Raw genomic sequence first — 24,226 nt, forward strand, 5'->3', positions numbered from 1 at the left:
AGAAAACGCTGTGCAAAACACTAGTGGACCTTCAACTTTGCCCTCAGTGGGACAACAGTGGTCTGCCATCTTCTTGCTATCATGGTCTGATGATACACCATTCACTCAGTATAGAACTGCAGTGTAGAACACGCAGCGTAAGATTAAAACCTGTACAAGGAACAGAAAGATAGGACCAGAAATTACTAACATTTATTAATATACAGTACTGTGCAAAAGTCTTAGGCACCTAAAATAATTATATATATATTTAAATTGATGATTTCTCAGTAAGCATGGTGCTTGTACAAAGTTATATATAATCACAGTAGGCACAGCAGGTAGTGTCGTAGTCATACAGCTCCAGGGACTTGGAGGTTGTGGGTTCAAGTCCTTCTCTGGGTGACTGTCTGTGAGGAGTGTGGTGTGTTCTTCCTGTGTCTGTGTGGGTTTCCTCCGGTGCTCCATTTTCCTCCCATGGTGAAAAACACACATTGGTAGGTGAATTGAAAACTCAAATATGTCCCTAGGTGTGAATGTATGAGTGAATGTGTGTGTGTGTGTGTGTGTGTTGCCCTTTGAAAGACTGGCACCCCCTCCAGGGTGTGTTCCCACCTTGTGCCCAGTGATTCCTGGTAGGCTCCGGACACACCGCCACCCTGACCTGGAAAAGCGCTTACAGATAGTAAGTAAGTGAGTTTGAAGAACAATGTTTTTTTTTTCAGATTCTCCTTGATCGCATGAATTTGTTAAATCAACATCACACAATATTTAAAATCATTATTTATTAACTGGTAAAACCAGTTCATAAAGATTTCACATTGTCTTCCTGAGTCCAAATATTTACTGGAACTTCTGAAAGAACAGGACTGTGTTCTTCAGAAAGAAAAGTAGGAAAACACTCAGTTGACCACACACAGTTTTCTGAAATAAAACTAATTGAGAAAACTAGATCTCAGTGAGACAGCTGACCAAATCTTAACTTTACACAAATTTAATTTGCTATAAGTGAATTTGGCCAATTATTACATTTAACTGAAACTGGGCCGTAAAAAACAGTAACGTTGTTTCATTGTACTTCGGTCAAGTCAGTGTTAGACAAAGGTGTGCACGCACACACAAACACACACATTGTATACACCATTTTTCTGGCCCATCAAGAAAACCCTGAAGTCCTGTTTACACAATAAAATTTACTCACTGCACTGCCCTTTATATTATATATTTGGACAGGTGTTAGGTATTTATCCAGTCCACCCTGAAATAACACTGAGAACAAGAAAGTAAATTTTGATTTGGAAGACTGCACTATACACATATTTCTACTCCAGTCGATCAAAACCTGTAACTGAAATGAATATAGGAAGATTTGTTGTAATTGGAATCTATTTATCATGAATTTTCTACCCAAATCATAGTGATGGGTTAGTACTATGTTCCACAGTAAAATAGCTCCCCTAATCATGGCCAAGCCGGTTTGTTAAAAAGCATTCTTTATTTATAAAGGCTTATTTATCTGGGAACACTCCTGTGTCTTTCCAAATTCTTCAGATTCCAAAATCTACATTAATATTATTCTTCAGCTTTTACTACAGTGTTTCTGTTGTAAATTATGCTTACACACAATTCAAAAAACAAAAGCATATCATTGTTAAATTACTTCTGCCTTCAGCTCAGTACGTAACTCAATATTCTTGGATATTCTTGGTGGTGTTGGCTTGGTGAATTTATCCCGTCACATTAAACAGAAACAGTCTCGTTTCCTCAGAGTAAAATAGAAAGTGGGTCCTATTCTACATCCTGTTTCTAAAAGGGAAAATAAAAGGGAAGTGCATGAATGGCTCATGTGTGAGTGACTGGGTGTGTGAAATTGTCCACAGGTGTGTGTGTGTGTGTGTGTGTGTGTGTGTCCCTGTGAAATTTTTCACAGATCTGAGTGACTGGGTTTGTGATTCCTTGTAACTGATTATCTTGCCTTGGACTCAATGACTCTATAGGCTCTGGTCCCAACGCAACACTAATCAGGATAAAGTGGTTACAGAAGATTGCATAAATGAATAAATGAATGAATCGATGAATGTTTATTTGTTTAGTACATTATTTAATTAATTGTTTTCTATTTTTAAGCTTTAAAATGACTCACACTATAGAAAGTGTTTGCAAGTAAATTATTTATTATTTATCTCATTGAATATTTCTGTACACCAAGATTTCAGTCACGTTGCAACATTTAAACTTTGTGGAAAAAGCACATATCTCTTTCAAAAAGATGAAAAATAAAGTTCACATTCTTAAAATACTGTCGTTTGTAGTTTCTTATGAACACAAAGTGGTAAATACCACCACACCTTCCAGCCTCAAACAAGCATTTCCTTTGGATTCTACCATCTTAGCTTTGTGTTTTGTATTGCACAGCCAGTGTCTAATTTTTTTCTTATACTCTGATGTTCTTACCCCTGCTTTAGTTACTTGCTCTAATGAGGTTAATTTTGCAAGCAAAAGAGCTGTGGAAGAATCTGCACTTTGTTATCAGTAGGTTATAAGATGGTTTTCAGAACCAGGGAGGGAAATAGCCAGGTACAGCTGGGACCTGTTTTTTGTTTGTTATGTGAATCAAAAACATCCTAAAATTCCTGGTACTAACATTTTAAGAAATGTTAAATTACTTAATACAACTCTTAAGTTGCAGCATCTCACAGCTGAAGGCACATTTAAATGCGCAGTCATTGTCTTACATTTGAGTCACATTAAATATTACTTAAATATTAGCTATGCTGAGATGAGATTGAAATATTATGAAGCGGACATTCTGTTCCACCTTAATTACTGCAGCAGTTATATTCTGGCATCTGCTCTATACCAGCTTCTTATTCAGATTTTCCGTTCTACCATAAATGGTGCAGCACCTACATTCTGGTATCTGCTCTTTCCTAGCTTCTTATTCAGAACTTCCATTCCACCTCAAATGGTGCAGAAGTTACATTCAGGTATCTGCCCTTGCTAGCTTCTTATTCAAATTCTCCTTTCCATCTAGCTTTTATATTCTAGTGGCTGCCTTTTACCATCTTAAATTTTGCAATTCAGATTTTACTGCACATTTAACTATATAACAACTTGGTTATATAGCTGACTTCATCTTTGTGAAAATTTTCAATCTAAAACACATAAATTGCCAATGCTTTTAATTATATAGTTGTTACAACGAGAGTGAGTGAGCGGAGCTTGCAGCAGCACAACTTCCCATTGGCTGAACTGGTGTGATCTACAGACACTTTGGTTCATAAACACATTTTAAAACAGAGTGACACAACTACACACTGTTCCTCACTGAAAATAGTTACATGGATTAGTGAGATTTAGCCAGAACACAGTTCTGACCTTTACAGTAGGGATCTGTTGTGTTTTGGCCCATTTCCACCCCTGGTCAGAACATCTTTTAGGACTACCATGCAGTCTGCGTGCTTGGTTGTTCTGAAGAAGATAATAACACCCACTCTTTTGGACACATGTCTAGTGGACATTAAATATTTGGCATTGGGCCTATAGGCTTTACACTAAGAGTGTACTTCGGTGTGGGCATGCACAAAAGCTTACGGCGTGTTTGACCAACACACACCACACAAAGCTTGCCGCAAGGGAAAGGAGACACACATCTAGTGAAACTGAGATATAGGTTGTGTCTCAATACCTAGTGTGCAGTATTGCTCTCTACTGCCTACGTGGACAGTATTTTAACCAACATAAAATAACACAAAGCAGCTTTTTGAGTCATTCTTTTCAGACTGTGATTAAATCAGTAATTGCACCCACTTCCTGCTAATGTTACATAAGTGTGTTGAGTAAGAGTATTGTTGTAACCAAGCTTAAGATAAGTTAGCAATTTAGTTGGCACAGCTAGTTAGCATGCTAACTTACAAACACCCTTAAGCCAGCAAAAATATGCAGTAACTGAGCACAACTAAATTAAACAACACACACAGAAATACAAATCCTTACTTAGTCACTAAGTATTGAGACACAGTGATAAAGGAAATTCTGTGCGCACACTACCACGAAAACATTGTGCTAACCACAGCTCTCTCTCCAGTAACAGCCTCTGGGAGGCATCTGGAATGGGCACAAGTTACAGGGAGCAAGCACCTTTCCTTTTGGCCAGGGCCTTCTCCACCATCTGTCTCTGCTGACTGTGTGCATGTCTGCAATGGGATATGAAAAAATGGTAAATATAAAAAAAATCACAGAATAATTTTAAATTCTGCATTCCCTAGGGAATATACAATTTCCAGGTAGCTGTTAGGATGATTTCTAAGGTAATTGCTAAAATGTTCCAAGTGGTTGTTAGGTAACTACTATGTTTCAAGTGGTTGCCGGGCTTTGCAAAGTTGTTGTGATGGTTTCCAATGTGATTTAGAGGTTGATATTAAGGTGCTAGATAAATGCTACTAAGTCCAGGAATGTTGCTAGAAAATTGTTTTAGTGTTCCAGTTGGTTGCTAGGTAATTACCATGTTTAAAGTGATTGCCAGGTTCTACTAAGTGGTTGTCATGGTTACCAAGAGTGTTGCTAAAGATTTAAAACAGGTGCTAGGTAAGTCTTTGCTATTCTAAATGTGACTGATTTATCAAGTCTTAGACACAGTGGACCCATGTTTGTGGCCTGCATTTGTGCTGACACCTGACCTGGTCAGATCCTCCACATCCACCAGCATGGCATCCTGCTCCACATGAAGCTCATCCCGCATCAGCAGCAGCTGAACCAATTCCTCATTCAAACCTACAGAAGAATCAGAAAATCCTATGTCACTACTTTCATTATTGACTGCAGTCCTAATCACAAATACCAAACATACCAAAACCACAACCGGATATTGAAAAAGCAAAACAAGCAAACATGGGTTTTTCCAAATGTCATGGATCTAAGAGACTGGTGTTCATGTGTTTTAGATGGTTTCCAGAAAATGCTCAGAGGTTATCAATCAAATGAAAGTAATTAACTGCACTGAAGCACATCACTTGAACAGTCGATCAGCATTAAATTACATTAACTACATCAGATGAAATTTGTTATAGATGTGAGTGGACTAAAAAACAGATTACAGAATGTATTTGTTAATTTCAGTTTTTTGAAGTAGACAGGTTGCATTTGCACAGTTACAATTCCAATAAAAAACTTAGGTGCCAGAAGGTACCTTCTGTACCATATAAGGTTGACTGGTGCCTGAATGTAACTGAGACGCAACTGTATTTTTTTCCATTCCAAACAAGACTGTATACAAAGATACAAATCTGCAGCTGTGTTTTCTGAATAGGAAAACTGAGGCAAAGCCTGTTCTCACCCTGGATCTGAGAGTGGAGGTCATTGGTGATGACCTGTAACTGACCCAGACTCATGTCCCTCAGGTCCATGGGCCTCAGACTCCTTTTCATCAAACTTTCACTGATGTGAGGCAGGTGGGGCAACTGAAACAAACCCAGAATTCATTTTTATATTAACAATTAGAGATGTTTCATAGGTGCACCTACAGCCTGGTTAACCTCCATAGATAATCCAGAAATGAAATGGGACACTCCGGTACTTAAGGCCATCATGCTCAATGCCAAGTTTCAAATAGAGGGGGGAAATAAAAACCCAGAGAATTGGATTGTTGAGAATTGGAACTGGGCTCTCTGGAGTAATGGAGCACCATCCTCACTCTTTGGATTGATTTGGAGTGTCAGAACTAATGATCCAACTTCGGTCTCTCACCTCTCTTATGTCTGTACAGCTGCCGTCTAATCCTAGAAATGTTTTGATATCTAGTGTAAAGTTTCTCAGAAGCATAAAAGTTACTAGAGCAGTAAAGTGGGAACAAACCACCTTTAATACCCCTCATATCAAAAGAACTATAAGCTAAGCAAGTGAGTCTTAGTAAAATGAAAATCATCATGATGACGTCTGAATCAAGTGACTTTAGTGGAAATAGCCAGGTAGTATAATCATATCTGTGCCAGTATTGTGGAGAAATGCCTTGTTTTGCTGTAACGCCGCCAGTCTTTGAGGTTTTCCTGTGTGTGAAATAAAAACCAAAAGCAGAACTGCTCAGACCCGTCCACTCTGTTGATTTCCTGGAAATGCAGACAGCGCTGTTGTTGTTGTCAATATAAGGAACAGTTGCTCAAAATCCTGCAGTTGCACAAGGCATGGACGGGCTCTCTCCTTCATTAGAAAGCGCTCCTCACATGGCTGTTGCAGGGGGAGGGCCCATGACGTGTGTTGGGTAACATTCATGAGTCGTACAGCATCCTGGGACTGTCCTTCTTCTCTCACTCTCTGAGATACATGCTGCAAATCCAATTCACTGAGCTCAGCGTTAAAACCCTCAGCTTCCATCACACCCACTCTGAGTAAAGAGGACATTGTATGCGTAGTGGTTATGAGTTCTGCAGGGTCTTAGTGGTGATTCACAGGGATCAAACTAATCAAAAGAAAACACTAATATTAGGACGAGGGACTGAGCTGGTGGTCAAAAATTCTCTTGTGGGTTAACTGAGGTGAAGTCCAGGAAAACTGCCCATGTTCAGATGGATTTCTTCATGAGATCACGCTGGACAAAAGATACAATTGAACTGCCCCATGCTGTAAACAAAAATCCAGTGAAATGTACAGTAACCTATTGATTTGTCCATATACACGACTGTGCATCATTTTAAAGTGAAATGAATTAATAAATACCCAGCAGTTTTTGTCCCATCACATACAATGCCTTCAACACTGGCAGGGTGAGGACAAGCATGTGCTATCCACCACTACTTCTTTTCACTCTACCACTAATGCTCCATTATTCCCCAGGTCCATCATTTCAGCTGATAAACACCGTGCTGTGGGGGAAGGGGGGAAGAGGGCAAAAGAGAGGGTGAGGCCAAATGATGATCTTTTAGGACTCCTGGACTCCCGGGTTCAAACCAGCAACCTCCCAATGATAGAGCTTATATCGCCAGACCTCTGAGCACATTTTTTTTTATTTTATAGTAACGTTAACACCACTCTAAGTGCCATTAATGCACTTGTAATATTTTGCACTTCACTTCATAGATATTATTAATAACATAATTCTAATACTTCTGTATATGTGCATTCATTGCTAACCCTTACTCAGCATTTCCAATCAATGTCTACTTCCTGAGAAACACACGGACCATGTGCTACTACGTGCAATGGGAAAAAAAAAAAGTACTGGATGAAAAAAGAAACATGGGCATTTCCTAGAAGTCATAAGTTTTAAAAATTTGTTCATGTTTTTCAAGTGACTCCCTGAAAATGATTGGCATGGGCAAAGCGTAGATGTTTATCATATATTCCATATGCAATAAAGGTACAATATACTCACATTGAGCAGGATAAAGATTGCCCACAAGGTGGTGCTATAAGCAAGCATGATTTTTTTTTTTGTTTTGCTTCACATCACTCACTTAGTTGTGGATATGAGATGTACTATATTTAGATTTTATTGTTATAAATGTGCGTATGCCTGACCAGGTCAGCAACGGGGGATCTTCGATGAAGCTGGATCTGCCTCTCCACCTCCACCTGCATCCGGGCCATGGGTCGAGCCAGAGCCAGAGCACCACGAGCCTCCTCCTGCAGTCTCCTCTGGAGCCTCCAGAACTCTGCGTCCTCCGGCTCCAGCTCAAGCTCCTCACCAGTGTCCCGATCTGACAGGGAGGAGCTCTGTTTACTCTACGTGCACACACACACGCAGACACACACACCCACACGGACCTGAACTGGATAAGCAGTTACAGACAATGAATGAAGAAATGAATGTTGTGATTGTTTCAGGATCTTTTCCAGAATGCAACTGCATTAAAATGCAAATACCATTGGAGATAAGGGAGTGTCCAGACTCGTCTCTGTCCGGCTGTCCTCTGCATCACTGTCCTTATCACTACTGCTGTCGTTCACAAAACACATCTGTAGATTCACCTCATTCTGGAGGCTGAAACCCAGCATCAAAGACATGAATCTGAGGAATGGGCTGATAAAAATATACATGACAGCAGGTCCAGGAATAGCATGAAATCATTTCACTCTGACGTGTCTTTTATTCTTTTGAGATCTTTGGCCTCGGTTGGTATAAATAGCTTAAAGTGCTGCTGTAATTATTTTTTATCATGTTGTATCTGTCATTTCTATGAAAATAAAAAGTTGGAACACTTGGTACAATGCAAATAGATTTAGAAAGCCATGCACTGGGAATAAACTTAAATCACAACAAAACCAGATATGTGATGTATGACCTAATTGGGAAATGCTCTATATTGGACAAATTTTGTGTGATCCAGAGACACAGAAACACAGGTGAAATAGCCTGGTTCTTTTTGAGCCAATACTCATCACTTAAGTACACCTGTGTATAAATCAGCTGTATTAGGGCAGTGTGGTACTTTACCATCTACAACAAATAACACCATCAAAACATTTCAGCAATCTGGTGGAAGGAGTTCATTTTGACAACTAAGAGCTATAAAAAAGAATTGGCATAAATATTATGCCAATGGATCTGTTGATGTTGATATGTTGCTTTTGGCAGACTATCGTAATATCCCACACTGTCAGTAATACTGTCACTGTGGTGGTATCCTCAAGGGTACATTTTTACACCTTCAGCTACGGAAAATAATTGTACCAAATTCTATATTAATCGTAGATTTATAATTGTGTCATTTTCATACGCTCCCTTTCATCTCCAGGGCTAATATTATGTTGTTTAATTTTACACAGTTCTATAAGTAAACCTTACAAATATTACCTCCAGCTTCTGGAGAGGAAGAAGAAATTTAATTTACGTAACACAACTAAACACCACTGTCGTACATTTACACTGTTTGTACCTTTAGTGACCAATGGTTTGATTTAGGCAGCTGTACCTATTAATGTACACTATACACGGGGTGAGTCTGACTGCCTTAACCCAGCCACAGGTCCACATTATTTGGGTCAGATATCAGATGTGCTGTAGACCAACATCTGTAAACCAAGTAGATCCTGACTCTTGGTGGTCTATGTCCGGCCCACACAGCACAGTGCTGTAACTGAACCGTAAGGGCCAGAAATGGAAAAGATTAGGCCCAAAAGTGTCTGATATCTGGGTAGGGTTGCTAAACAATGTGTTTTGTATTGAACTGGTTTGGGACACAATTTTTTGAGGTAGGATATTAAAGATTTGTCACAAAATCTATAGTGAGCTGCCTAGGTAGGCACTGACTAAGTAGACGTTTAAGCAGGCAGCGTTCTAACGGTCATCTGTCCTCACGAGGCAGATTATTGAGACGCTCTAGAGCGAATGCGTCACGGCTTGTTCCCGCCTACTACACGCAACCGATGTTTGTTTTGTTTTGTGTTTTTTTTTTTTTTATCTCAGTGGCTAGCACGTTTCAGCACGGATTCACGTTTTCAACATGGATTCTACTCTTCCCGTTTTTATCGCAATTTGAATTATTTCTGCTTTGGGAGAAGAGCGAAATAGACAGTATCTTGCCTTGCATCATGGGATTGCCTTTGTTGCTGAGGAACGGTTCTTTGCAACCTTAAAATTCGGCCAGATTAAGATATTTTAGTAGGCAGCATAATTGTCTAAGAATTTGGACAGGCTACGTATCGGGAGCGTAAATGCTCACTAGTTAGACAGCTCACTAGGTTTTGGGACAGACCCTAAACCCTGCTGCTCTCAGTGCAAGTCTGTCTTTCAGATGTTTACCTAATGTTTCTTCTGAAATTAAGGCTAACATTAAAGAGTTTGTTCCCCCAATTGCTGCAACAACAGATGCTACTCTTCTGGGAAAGCTACACATCAGATAATAGAATATTGTTTTGATGACTTAACTGCATTCAGGCGCCTTGCCACATTAGCCACCTTCAGTTCCCCCAGTGAAAGCCCCTTGTTTAACTCCACAGTCTCAATGATCCCTTACATTGGGAAGCATCTCAGTTTTCAATCAAAACAAAAGTCTATATTCAAACAAAAGCCTTTCATACTCACACCATTCCTTTCACCCACTTCTGCTTATGTGGTTCATTGTGTGTGTGTGTGTGTGTGTGTGTGAGAATGACTTAACTCACTGTAACCAGGCTACAGTACAGGAGCAAGTTCCCCTTTTTCAAATAGTAACACGTTCTACTCTTCAGTTTACACTAGATTGAAGAACATTTCTGTGAGGATTCGATGCCATTATTCAAGTCAAGATGCTTTATAACTAATCACATAATTCTAATCCAAAGGACACATAAAATTCAATGCTGGAGGTGTTCATATCACTCAAGCTCACACTTGGCATTGTGCATGGTGACTAGTGATGTGTCGGTCGCGAACGAACCGGTTCAAAGAGCCGGCTCTTGTAAGTGAACGATGAGAACGGTGTTGTGCCGAATTCAGCACCCCCGCCGCGAGATGCATCCCCGGTATATTGAGTCCTAAGGGAGGTTAATCGGCGTTTTATGACAAAACGGGCAAAATATCATGTTCATTTCCGTCAAAATAAAAATAAATCGCCTTTTCCCCAGTAGAAACACTCTAGATATTTAGATGTAAAAAAGAAAAGGTCGCTTGTAAATAATAAAATGATATAATCTACAGGCACCGCTGCTTTTTCTGAAGTCAGCTTCGACTTATTCTAAAACAAACGTGTACGTTCATTTTCTGACCACAGTGAAACTCCTACACGTCCTGTCGCAATTTTTATGGAATATTTAAACACTGGAAATAAATAGGAATATAGGACAAAAGCAGCGAATTGTAAATAAAATTACCACTTCATTACTGAACTTGCTAAATGTTATATCCATGAAAATGTACACATGCTGCCACTGCCTGAACATTACTGCAATATTAATAGTTGAATTAGAAAGAAATGTACCCAATTTTAATTCTGGCTAAATTTCTGTTTTTGCCATGAAACTTATACAGGTATTTTACATTGATCCCATAGGTGTACTGACAAAAACAAACCATATTTGTGTGTACAGAAAGAGAGTTATGATGGGGTGCTTTTTAAGGCAGTCCATCTGCCTGAAAAGGCACCCCCTCTTAAAAATGCTGTGTGTTTTAAAGTAAAAAGAAATAAGCACTTGATTCAAATAAGATATTTTTTGAAAAATACAACCACACATTTATTTTATAATATAAAAACAATATATTATGAAAGAAAATATATTATTTAAACTGCACATGCAAATAAACATTAGAATCTAGAAACAAGTTCAAGCAAACTTGTAGCATAGTAATATATTATTATGGCAATTATTTTAATGACAATATATACAAAAGCATGTTAATAAATAAAAAACATATTAAAACTATTATAACAATCAAACATTTTTTAAATTATCTTAAAGTACTTTTATCTGAAAATGAACACAATACTGTATACATATATACATACCTTACATTTGCAAATAAACCAACTTTAAAAGATTCAAGTATATTTAACCAAAAAAACATGAGATGTTAGAAAGAAGAACACCCCTATTTGCATGCTGGACACATGTAGTCTCTATGCAGTGTAGCCAGAATTAAGCAGGGGTGCCTTTTCATGTAGATGGACTGCCTTAAAAAGCACCCCATCATAACTCTCTTTCTGTACACACAAATATGGTTTGTTTTTGTCAGTACACCTATGGGATCAATGTAAAATACCTGTATAAGTTTCATGGCAAAAACAGAAATTTAGCCAGAATTAAAATTGGGTACATTTCTTTCTAATTCAACTATTAATATTGCAGTAATGTTCAGGCAGTGGCAGCATGTGTACATTTTCATGGATATAACATTTAGCAAGTTCAGTAATGAAGTGGTAATTTTATTTACAATTCGCTGCTTTTGTCCTATATTCCTATTTATTTCCAGTGTTTAAATATTCCATAAAAATTGCGACAGGACGTGTAGGAGTTTCACTGTGGTCAGAAAATGAACGTACACGTTTGTTTTAGAATAAGTCGAAGCTGACTTCAGAAAAAGCAGCGGTGCATGTAGATTATATCATTTTATTATTTACAAGCGACCTTTTCTTTTTTACATCTAAATATCTAGAGTGTTTCTACTGGGGAAAAGGCGATTTATTTTTATTTTGACGGAAATGAACATGATATTTTGCCCGTTTTGTCATAAAACGCCGATTAACCTCCCTTAGGACTAAATATACCGGGGATGCATCTCGCGGCGGGGGTGCTGAATTCGGCACAACACCTGTTTCCGTCTAAGACCGAGCCATTTTTTTCTAAGGCTTGTCATTCAACCAATCAGAGAACAACAAGCAAGCTCCAACCCTCCACGCTGAGACGCTTGGTTTTCCTGAATGCCAATCTGCCTTCCAAAAAATAGTTGAAGAAAATGTTAAATCAATTAAATGTTTGTTGACAGTTGTGGTTGTTTTAATCACTACCGTTGAATGCTGCTGTTTTGTACTTTGGAGATTATTTGTTTATTTTATTTCCCAGAAATGGATGATTATTTAATTTAATAAACTATTTTGTAATACCTACATTTTGGGTTCCATTGGCTATACTTCAGAGTTTACAAGTGATTTTTTTATTAAGGTGTTTAAATAAAAATCCAGTTATTTATACAATTGAATGTGTGAGTGAAATCAGTGAGTTATTACAAGACAGCCATAAAAACAATTGGCCATTGCAACACTATTTATTATTTTTAATATTGAACAATAATATTTTGTCCATATAGTCATGTAAAATGTAGGTAATATTGTTCTGTACCAGTGGAAATAAGTGGTAAAACAAAGAGCAATTTAGGAAAAAGTGCCAGCTCCCCAAAAAGAGCCGAAATTCCCATCTGGTGACCTTAGGCTCGTGCAGATCATTATATGGGCTGTCTTTTTGTCCTGGCCATACAGAGATCTAATCTAATCAATATTAGATCTTGACAGAGGCCTAAATACTCTGCCCTCTAGTGGACAATGAGCCTCTCTGAGACTTGCACTCTTTGGCCACTTTCTCAGAACTCTCTCCCTTCTCCACCTTACCGTAGCTCATCTTCCAGGGCACAATTTGTGTCGTCCCAACCCCTTCACCAGTAGTCAGTTTCTGACCAGTGTCAGTGACAGAACCACACTGTTCAGGATGTTTTTGGGATGTAGCCCAATATTAACCTGGACGTGGCACTGATGTTAATTAAAAAGTGTTTTCTAACAAGCAAACTACCATGTTGTTGAATGATTCTTCTTCATGATATGAAAAATCCATTATACTGCCAACAAATGGCCTGGAGGTAGGAGGGAGTCCCACTCCATGCATCATAACCTTCATTCTGCCTTCATTCAAGCAGTAGAATGCAATTTGATTCCTTAGTTCAGTATGACAGTTGTAGCATAATAAATATTCACTTCCATAAATAGTATACCGTGCTTTCTGGTGGTAAGAAAGTAGTAATTGCACCATTAAATAATTTTTTGTAAGCATATAGAGAATAATCAAGTAATCACAGCATGCACAAATACACACACACACACTTCCACCCACCGTGAGGACAGGCAGTTCTTGCTTCCCTTGCTGCAGCCAGTGAAGAAAGCTGGGCCGTCGTCATAGAAACTGCCGAGGGCCAGCTTCTGCCTGATCGACTCCCTCTCGTTCCTCTGGGCCTACACACATACACACACACACGCACAGTGTGCACGTTAAATAAATGATGAAGCCAGTTCATCCGTGAAGAGCCAGCTACAAGCACCACGCTCCTGTTTACTACTGACTGTGGGAAGATGAGAGTAAGGGCCGGTGGTGTTTTGTTTAAATTGAAGTGGTCAGTAAAGTGTGTGTTTATAAGGCAGGGGTGGTCTGTCCCTGTACTAGATAGGACACTTCCAACTGCTCCAATAAGATTAACAAGAACACTATTGGATGTTGTGAATCTGCATTGAGCTGCTAGCGAGCAATGAGGAGTAAAAAGTTGAATAAACTGGAAGTAATATCTGGATGTTGATTTTAATAGCTTTGCCAATTAAATAATGCAACATTCATTTCAAGCTCAGCTGTGTGCTGTATGGTCTACATCTCTACAAAATCCACACATGTATGCTTAGTATTATATCCATAGCAACAACAACGTTCATTATATACAGCAGAAAACATTATGCTGCTACTGTCAACATCCATCTCCATACTGAACAGTATGCAAAAGCAGTACGCGAGAATGACTTCGAATACACAGTATTTGTTGAGCAGTATGCGAAAAGTCCCCGGATGACATTCTTCACTGGGAGAAATTTTGAAGTATGCAACCCCAGCACACTTCAGTCCTATCACATGATTCCACTGGAGCGGCGGAGCTGAGGAAGTAAAATGGTGGAAAGTGAGGAGGAGGAGGCTTTTTTAAGTGTAAGTATGATAGAATAATAAAAATAAAAAATATTTTAGGATTATGAACAAAATAAAGTAATGTTATGAGTAACTCTGTCCATTTTGTTTATTGTTTACAGTGGTATTAACCAACAAGATACAAAACTAAAACAATAGAGTTGGCGAATGGGGCTTTTGTGACTAGTGGGACTTTTGTGATTGGTCGTGTGACGCCATACGTCAAAAGACGTTGGTAAGATGGCGGATGTAGTGCGCCCGAGGTTGTGTTGATACTGCACACTCGCATACTAAAAGTATGAGCACTGCTTTAGCGGTCGGGCAGTGTGCACTGGATCCAATTCAGTACGTACTGTTCATTTATGCGGTTTTGGATGCAGCCCTGTGTTGTTTTCTTCCCTTCCGTCCTGTCTCTTTTTAGACACACTAACCTCTTCTTATTCCCCAGAGCAAACTGGGAGAGTAACCTTCATTAACTTCCCTATCTTCTTTCTGAACTCCACATCCTGCTTCCTTCAAAGCAAATTTGAAAGCTTTTTCCTCATGGTTTTGGCTTTGTCATGGGTAGAATGTATGTGCTGTGGGTGAATGTGATGCAACGAATGTGATCATGTGGATAAACATTCATTATTCATTCTTCTTTGAATAGCCATCTTTGGAGAGACATCTGAGATTTTGGGTTTATACTTTTTTCAATTTCTCATCCAGCATCCTGGTTCTGATACCGTATATACCAATACTGATATAACAGTACCCTGCAAATCAGATTCACTTTGATACTGTTGCCTGTGTGTATGCGTAATGTTGTGACTCTGCGTTGAGCTGTTAGTGAGCAATGAGGGTTAAATTAGAAAGGCATGTAAACCCATTGCTGTGAAAACAACCTGATACCTGGTAGCAAATGTGTCCTGCCCAAATTCAAACTCACTCCGATCAGCCTGATACTCGTACTCTGAGTGTGAAATGTCCTGACTCTGTGTTGAACTGCTGGAGAGCAATGTGGATTGAGCATAAATGATGGGGACCTCCTGCTGTGCCATGATCAAACAGACAGCACAACAGTAATACCTTAAAGTTCTAGAAAATATAAGAACATTCATAAACACTGTATAAAAGTGGGGGGTGTCTCCCACTGATTTGGGTAAGTCAGGGCCGAGGGCTGTTGCAGATGAATGTGGAAATGACAGATTTCGTGACGCACTGTTGGAGCAGCGTGTGATGTAACATCATCTATAGAGTCGAGACTTTGTTTCTGGTGCATTCTGGGGAGACTCCTACACTCTGCTTTCAAAAATTTCCATTATAGTGTATTGACTATGCAGAGGCCCAGAGTGTGACACACCAAAAAAGGAGTGGTGGGGATTTAACCCTTTTTTATTATAATCTTCATGGAAAAGCCATAAAGATAAAGGTATGAATAACAAATAAAAAGAAGGCCATTTCTTCCTCTCCTGTCCTCTTGAAGCATCACAAGAATTAGAATCTCTGACCATAATCAAAACAAAGCATCATTACCATTTCAAACCACATCTGTTTGTATCATCAGAGTTAGAACCAGTTCATGACAAATAACATACAGGACACACGAGACAAGCACACAAATTATCAAAAAGATACATTTCGTTATCAGAAATTCATCCGCATCAAAAAGCCACCAACAAACACCAATCACATCAAGTCTCTTTTCTGGAGCGTGCAAGGGCTGAGACGCCCAAATATAGGTATTTCCTCCCTCAAAACAAAAGCTCAAGTGCAGAGAAATTATGCAGCATTTAAACTGGTACCAAACACAGAGGTAAAGGTTAATATCGTCCGAAAATCTACGGCTGTCTCACCTGGTAAAGGCATTTCTCCTGGTGCACCATCCTTCAGCATGGCAGAGTAGAGCAGAAAGCGTCCGCCCAGCCTCACACTGCAGTGTAAGACACTTCCCCAGAGAGCAGCAGCTCTACCTTCAACACATACACACACACAGAGTGGAGGGAGGAGGGGGCGAGAGACCGAGAGAGAGAGAGAGAAAGAGAGGGAGTGAGAGAGGGAGAGAGAGAGCAATCTTCTTCCAGCCTCCAGGCATTTTACAGAGAGAGAGAGAGAGAGAGAGAAATAGATAGAAGGGGGCCACATCCAGATTGTATTTGTGTGTGTGTGTAGCCATTATTTTTGGACATGCAAACAACATCTGTAGACATCCAAAAAATTCCTTCTGAAATCCCTAAAATCAAGAGCTGCTGCAACATTGCTGTGAGGATTTGATGGCAGCCACATAAGCTGATGAAGATGATTAGTTTTAGCAGTGCATCACACCCCAGGGGTGTACTGGATCACGCCAGAGAACCCAGCTTCTAATTGTAGTTTCCTACCCTTCTCTAAGATTGACATAGTGCGGTTTCTGCAGTGCTGGGCAGCAACAAAAGAGGCTCTATTTTCCCTATTACATCTCGGTGGAGCATTACATTTTTTTGCTGAAATTTTAAGGTCAAAAATCTACCCAGGGTTCCTTTAAATACTGAACAATCTATCTGTAACAAAACTAGAATCAGAATCTGAAATATGGAAATCCATGACCCTAGAATAAAAAACAAGTGACACTGGACCTGCCTTTCTGTTCTGGTGCTTTGATGTGGCCGCCCGCCAGGACTCCCTCAGGCACTGATATTACAGGCCCAACAACACTGTCCTATAACCATGGATACCGTCAACACTGGAGAGGGCCCAGTGGAGTAAATAAGTTCCACAAAGGTTGCGGAGGTTAGAAGTTGACTATTTAAGATTTGGAACAGGTCGTGTTGATTCTCACCAAAACGGGCTAAAGGAAAGTGTTCGAAGCAAGCTCAGGTTTCCTTTCTCTCTTTCTCTGGGAACACTTCAGCCAAAAATAATGTCCCGCTCCAGGACAGGGGACAGCGAAACACTCCCTGTCGTCAACAACGTCCAAGACACTTCAAAAGAGCAAGGCAGGAGTTCAAAGCCAGGTGAGCACTGGAGAAAACCTGTACTCTTTACATATTTAACATCTCTGTTTGTCTTTGTTAAAAATGCCAAAGTGATCATTTACTATTAGTGGCCTGCAGTTACTGGAGCTGGGGGTCATTTTTAATAAGATGTGGCCAGAAATTAATATATTGATGCTGTGGGATACTATATTAAAACCACAATGTAATATGTTGAGGCCATGAAATGATATTTTTGGCCAAAAGCAATTATATAGAGGTCACAATGTTCACAAATAATATATTGAGGCCACAAGATAGTATACTGATGCGACAAGATGATATATTGAGGCCACAAATAAATATATGGATGCAATGAGTTATTATAAGTGATATTATTATATTATTTTTATATATTATTAGATTAATATAATTTAAGTGACCATGAATTATGAAAATTTAAGCCTTAACACATTAACTTAATAGCCACAAGAAGCTGCAGTTATGGTCTTTATTTATTGATTAGTGGTCTCCTAGGCTATAATTGTTTACATTGCATCTAATGATATTAGAAAGTGTTTAATGCAGCATCAGTGCTGGTGGACCTGAAGCCTGAAGCAGAAATTATGGATCCGGTAAGAACATCTACTCTCACACACAACGGTCAACCCTTCATACACCCAACATACTCAGGCTTTAATCTCAAACATGATCTTCTTTTGCTGGTACACCTGCTGTTTTTGAGATGGAGCAGCATTATAAACAGATTCTGGAAGCTCCGTTGGACCCTAGCCATGGCCTCCACGGTGTCCTGAGATACAGACGAGAACCTCTGGAGAGGAGAGTCAGTCTTCAGGTAGCTCCCGGAGACAATCAGGTCAAAGATGTTATCACTAATACCATGGTTTCAAGCAAATCAGATAATGTGAACAATGTGGGTTTGTCTAATAGAGTGGAAAATGAATGGGCACATTGTTTAAAAACTCCAGCAGCACTGCTGTGTCTGATCCACTCCAGTGCAACACACAATATTACTATAGTGCTCCTATGGAGAAGCCATGTAAAAACAATGAGCACATTTTAACGTTGCTTGATTTGTGAATGTGTGTTTCTCAGCCTCAGATTTCTACTGATCAGTCGGCGTGGTGTGAATTTTGCGGTACGGCAGCTAAGCCTCCTTTGTATCAAGTTCACAGAGAAGGGCTAGAGGTGGGTTTGAACACAAAACAGCCTCAATAAATAGCAAATATTGAAATTTGGTTTTGCAATGGAGGCTAATGATAGGAACAGAATCCTCTTTTCTGTACAACCTTGTGGATGCTGTTGGATAATAACCAGTCTGTGGTTGTATTAGACTTCAACTCATTTTTAAAGCAATACTAGTATTTTTACATTACAATTACAGTGTCAAAATCATTGTGATAATTTACTGACCTGTAATAGTAAAAATAGGGCTTCTGTCATTGCTACCCCAGGTTCAGCACTGCAGAAACTGCACTATGTAACTTTAAATGTAACCATTTATACCCGGACAGTGCTGTAAAAATGAGTATCACTTTGTAAAAGAAGGAGGAGCCCCAGAAGCAAAAAATACCAAATATTACCTACTATTAATTTAGCTATAAAACTGTGATTTTAATTCTGTTTAAGAATGGGCAAAATTTCTAATCCTTACTGTAAAAGTGTCTTACTAATTCTTTCCTTGATCTGAAGCTGTTTAGTTAGATGTTTACAACCTGACACTTCCCTAAAGCAAACAATGAGGTATAGGGACTTTTATTTTGATACAACATCTCTTTTACAACACTAAGGGCATTACATTTTGCTGCACATAATATGAGGTTAACATTATTAGACATTATCTAAAATAAAGTGCAGTTCATCAGGTCTTAGCTTATCCACAATATTTTTAAACTAGCCCTTTCTCACCACACAGTTACCTTAAACCAGGGTGTTTAACCAAAGTAAATAATAAATAAATAAATAAAATTCTCTTAGCCAACATCTGAACATGGTGTTGGTGTGTTCTCCAGGATTTCTGCTGTGTGAGGTACAGGGAGGTGTTTGAGGAGGTGACTCAGGAGACGCGATTTGTTTTGAAGCTAACTGAGGAAAGGCCTAGTGAAACAGTAAAATCTGAAGAACTGAAGAGCACTGTGGAGAATGAGCTAGAGCTGGGAGTTGGAGAATGGGACAGTGAGGAACACAGGTCTGTGAAAGACAGAACCCCTTGACTCTGAATATAACCCCAGCTGTGTCCGAACTGTTCCCTATTCACTATATTGTGGGTTTCCACTAAATTATATTGTTGTCCAAAAACATAGTGCCCACATTTAATTGCACTAAAATAATCCCACAATGCACTGCAATATGTAATGTACAATCAGTGGATAAAAGGTACCCATAATATACTACCATGTTTGGTAAAAATCTAGCTGAGGGTTCCTTGTGAATTCATTACCACATAATAATGCACTATATAGTGAGTAATGTAGGGAATAGTGAGTAGGGTGCCATTTTGAACACACTTGTATTTTCATGCACCTATACAAAATGGTGGACCTCCAACATAGTGCACTATAAAGTAGATAGGGCACAGTTTTGTGCACAGTAGCAGTATGTAATATAAAATGCACTATAACTAACATAAAGTAGTGCACGTAAAATGTACCCTAGTGGACTCAGAATGCTCACAATGCAACACATTGTTTGCTTTAACATAACCAGCTCTACTTAGTGCTTCAGATTTCTAAATGTTGGGAATAGTGAATAGAGAACAATTTTGGTCAAAGTCTGTGACATATCCCGTACTGGGATTGATACTGACCCATTTCTTTTTGGTTTCCCTCTTGTGGCTGAATGTAAGAGCGCAGCAGAAAGAGATGGAGAGGTTCTACAAAGAGGCTCAAGCAAGATTGTCTTCAGAGAACAGTTTGTAAACCAGATTTATTCTCTTAATAAACAAAAGGCCACTGTCACACAGTGTCAATGATGCAAAGCACCTATAGTTACACGTTTTAACTGTGTTAGTTTTGTCCAGACTAAATTCTGAATGAACACACACCCAGTCACTTCAACCATTTTTGAGGTGAAATGTGAGAGTGAATGAATGTGTATTCAACCCGGTCTCACACCTATTCGTGATATAGTCACATATATAGGGGACTGCAATTCGTGACATAGTCGCATATTTTCAACATTTTATGCGACAATATCACGGTCATAAGTGAATGGGAAATTTCCATACAAACCGTCATATCTGTGCGCCGTGTTATGCGACAGCAACACGACAACTCTTCCTCATTAAGGCGTCATTACCATGTGTTAATACCACGGCCTTATTTTTATTTACGGAAAATATAACGTTACTAATTAATTATTTGCTAAAATGTCGAAGCAAATAATGGCTAGAGAAATGTCCTTTTCAGTATTAACCTTTTGAAAATTAGTCAAAATAACGTTAAGTGAAAGAAATTTTCTCGTTAGAGTTAAAACTAAAGTAGGACACCAATAATAAGCATTGCTTAGGAGAAATATTATAATAAAATGCTATATGCCTTTGTTGGAATAAGAACCTATGTTATGTAATTCGCATTATGCCTTTTTCTATGTTATGAGTAATGATGCCTGTAATGAGGAAGAGTTCTCGTGTTACTGTTGCATAGTGTTTCTGATAATTACCCATACACTTATGATCATGATGTCGAAAATATGCGACAATGTCACGAATTGCAGTCCCCTAAATATGTGACTATATCACGAATAGGTGTGAGACTGGGTTGGTGTATTTGTGTGTGCATGAGTTATTATGTAAGTGAATGAGTGTGTGAGTGATTATGTGCATGCGTGTGTGTGTGTGTGTGTGTACATTTAAACTAAACATGCTATGTTGTCCCTACCATCTTCAGCACTTTTGTCACCTTATAAATAGGTTTGGGCTGGAGCTGAGATTAAGGCTTATTCCAATACGTTGAAGTGTGGTGAATGCCTAGTTACAGTTTTGACTATAGAGTCCACCTCTCTTCAGGTTTTTACAACACCAAGACCATCAGTTTCCAGCTCTCCAGCTGTGTTCCTGTGGAAGGAATATCTGCTGTGAAGAAGGAGTCCAGAAAAGAGGAGAAGCCTGAATTTTGTGAGTGGAAAAACTCTTTTGGATCTGGACCAGCTGGATTTGGCCTACACCATCATCAGGTAACTCCCTGAAACATGAGACTAATAAACAGCTCGCAATAAAATAATAATATACCAGTATACTAAAGAGATAAACCTAATGCCATATGTTTTTTCGCAGGATGCGTGTTTCATACAGAAATGTTACCCAAACGGTAATAAATTCCTCACCGCATTTCCAGACGGCTCTGCCCAGGTCTTGTATCCTTTCAGAAATGACGTACACATACATCGTCTGTCCCAGTCTTTGTAGTCAGTTTTTGTGGACAGCATGAAAAATCGGTAAACTCTAGAGCAGCTATAAATGAGCTTAAGTTCACCATGCCCAGTGCCAAGTGTCAGTCAGATGGGTATAACATTCCCTAGCACTGGGTGGTGGAGCAATAAAAAACCCATGTCTGGATGTGACAGAGCTCTATGCAATAATTTTGGGATGAGTTGGGAGTATAATGCCATCAAATCCTCACAGACATGGTCCAACATCTACTTAAAATCTTTCTAGATGTGTAGAAGCTGTTACTACTAATTGGGACCCTTTCAGTGGGTGAAGCAGCGCCACGTGTGCCTTCCATGTCAACAACTTTAATTTAAGGTGGACTTGTAATATTTGTAGGGACTCCGTTCATTGTAATACCAGCACTTCCTTAACGCCTGCAACACAGTTATCCATCAGGAAATCTGGCTGTTATCCTCCTCATAAACGAGAAGGAGAAGGTGTGTGTCGTCCATGATGACATCACACACCAGTCGCCAATTAGAGCCTTGTTCCAGTCCAACGGGAGAGCTACCTGTTACCATGGCAACGGAGGGGTCTGGTAAGGTCAAGGTCCCTCTCGCTCTGTGTGTGGATTGGTTATTGATCAACTCGGTGAAACAACAGAGAGCAGCTCACCCGTCAACCACTGAAGAGTTAAATATTATGCAGACGAAAACCACATGCACTCACCGTCCAGTTTACACATTCCTGTGTATGGACACCTGTTTAAAATCCACTCTTCTGAAATGGAGAGCGGTCAGTTTTCCACACAACAGTTCCACTGCTTTATACCCACTGGGCTTTGAGCATGGTGACCTCAGGCTCATTTGCAGCTGCTCCATCTGCATTCATGATGCTCGGTGGAGATTAAACAAGCAGTGCCTGAGCACCTTAAGTAGCTGAACTCAATGATCGTCATTCCCTAGACATTTCTGCACACTAAGCTGGATATTTTGGGGCAGCTACTATGTCATTGATGTCATTGTCACTACAGTGCTGAGGAAAATATGGGTATAGGAAGTGTCCTGTACTGACTAATGGATAATGGAGAATAGAGGGGGTGCTGGGGGCAGTAGGGGGAAGTACCAGATATTAGTTTCGAAAAATGTGTAGTAGGAGCTTTTAAAATCCATTCCACTGCTTTATAAAATATTCCTATAAGGACCAGGTGTATTATCTCTTTCAGGCTGAACATGGATATGTTTGGAGGGCGGAGTCTTGACAAGGGAGGGGCCAAGACCAGGAGGTGGAGCTGGAGTGACCACACCCAAACACCTACCCCACTCAGACCCATCTTTCTGTCACTCAACAAAAACGTAGGGGTCAGGATTTTGGGACGGCAGTGTGTCTTTGTGTCCTTCCTAGCCTTGGCACAACAGGCCAAATTCAGTGTGGGCAGCTGTATGACGGTACGTCTTAAATCTTATATAGAACTCGGGGTTGGATACAGTCAGATCCTTACAGCAATGTCCCAGAATCTAGTCGGCCTTTGCAACAATTAAATGTTGTGCTGTTCATGGCTGTGAGGAAGTGACTGGATCTCGTTTCAGTTTCAAAGGCGTGGGAACAAAACATGACTAGATTTCAGAAGGGGAAAATCAATGACCAGGGCTGTTTCACATAGCAGTGTTCAGGGAAACAGGGAAAGCTTCCTAAAATCCATATTTCTCTGAATTCACAGCCGAAAGATGACGACTGTCCTCATCAAGGTTCGTCTCTGTCTGAAGAGGAGCTCCTCCTGATCTCCGGCCGACTCTACTTGCGTCTGACCCTCACTCGTTTACGAACGTGCCATCGTTTTCCCTCCAGCCCCCGGCACCAGAACACCCAGCTGTCCCCTGTCCTCCTCTCTGTGGCCAGGAGACTGCTGAGAGAGAGCTACAGCTTGAACATGAAGGACAGAGACAGGACCTTTATCCAGCACTGTCTGCAGGACTACCAATGACTGCTGAGCTCAGGGGTTTGTTACTTTAATTCTGAGGAACAGATTTCTGTTCATGATCCAAGGCAGTGAATGAATTATGAAAATGGGACGATGAAGATTCTAAGCCTCTTTGGCTTTGGTCTATTGTCATGTGTGTCACTTTGTTTTCGAAAGAGGTGGGTATTGCACACAAGCCAATACAAACCAATTTAGATTGATAATCACACTACAAAGAGTAGTTATTTGAGGTTAAAGTAACACTAAGTTAGGTAAGTTTTGGTATTTTTGCTCCTGGGCTCCCCCTACAGTTGCAAAGTGTAATTCACTTTTATTGCACTGTCCTGAAATTAAGTGGGGTGGGGTTGTTTCTTACCTGGCCCCAGGAGTTACATAGTGCACTTTCTAAGGTGCAGAGCCCAGAGTAGCAATGACAAAGGCTGCATTCTCATTATTACATCACAATGATTTTGAAGATGCAATTTTAAGATAAAAATCTTACACGGCGTTCCTTTAAAGTATATAACTAACTGTTGAGAAGTTGGCAAAGCCATTCAGCATGGTTAACCATCCAGAGTTTAACTCTGACTCCCGAAATTAAGTATGTAATGCCATCTAAAATCCACT

General features: G+C 39.7%; 2 protein-coding genes across 4 annotated transcripts; one reads left to right on the top strand and one right to left on the bottom strand.

Moving 5' to 3' along the window:
• Nucleotides 1–2,143: 2,143 nt before the first annotated feature.
• Nucleotides 2,144–16,280, bottom strand: zgc:153615 (uncharacterized protein LOC777747 homolog). The gene is made up of 7 exons (XM_066682054.1): nt 16,155–16,280; nt 13,489–13,607; nt 7,837–7,954; nt 7,492–7,695; nt 5,315–5,438; nt 4,659–4,752; nt 2,144–4,175 (listed from the first exon to the last, which is right to left on the bottom strand). Exons 1-7 carry the CDS (start codon nt 16,182–16,184, stop codon nt 4,103–4,105), a joined length of 762 nt encoding a protein of 253 aa, XP_066538151.1. The 5' UTR covers nt 16,185–16,280; the 3' UTR covers nt 2,144–4,102.
• Nucleotides 16,281–17,068: 788 nt separating this feature from the next.
• LOC136707826 (glutamate-rich protein 6) lies at nt 17,069–24,128 on the top strand. 3 transcript variants are annotated; one of them, XM_066682092.1, is made up of 10 exons: nt 17,069–17,291; nt 17,995–18,105; nt 18,366–18,458; nt 19,283–19,458; nt 20,116–20,180; nt 21,277–21,443; nt 21,544–21,623; nt 22,085–22,237; nt 22,865–23,087; nt 23,360–24,128. In XM_066682092.1, exons 2-10 carry the CDS (start codon nt 17,995–17,997, stop codon nt 23,621–23,623), a joined length of 1,332 nt encoding a protein of 443 aa, XP_066538189.1. In that variant the 5' UTR covers nt 17,069–17,291; the 3' UTR covers nt 23,624–24,128. The 3 variants fall into 3 exon arrangements, with proteins under 3 accessions (XP_066538189.1, XP_066538188.1, XP_066538190.1); XM_066682091.1 differs by lacking the exon at nt 17,069–17,291 and having other exon boundaries at nt 17,945–18,105; XM_066682093.1 differs by lacking the exon at nt 17,069–17,291 and having other exon boundaries at nt 17,945–18,105; nt 22,865–22,924; nt 23,360–23,570.
• Nucleotides 24,129–24,226: the final 98 nt, after the last annotated feature.

Source organism: Hoplias malabaricus, chromosome 9 (assembly GCF_029633855.1).
Source record: "Hoplias malabaricus isolate fHopMal1 chromosome 9, fHopMal1.hap1, whole genome shotgun sequence".
NCBI lineage: Eukaryota > Metazoa > Chordata > Actinopteri > Characiformes > Erythrinidae > Hoplias > Hoplias malabaricus.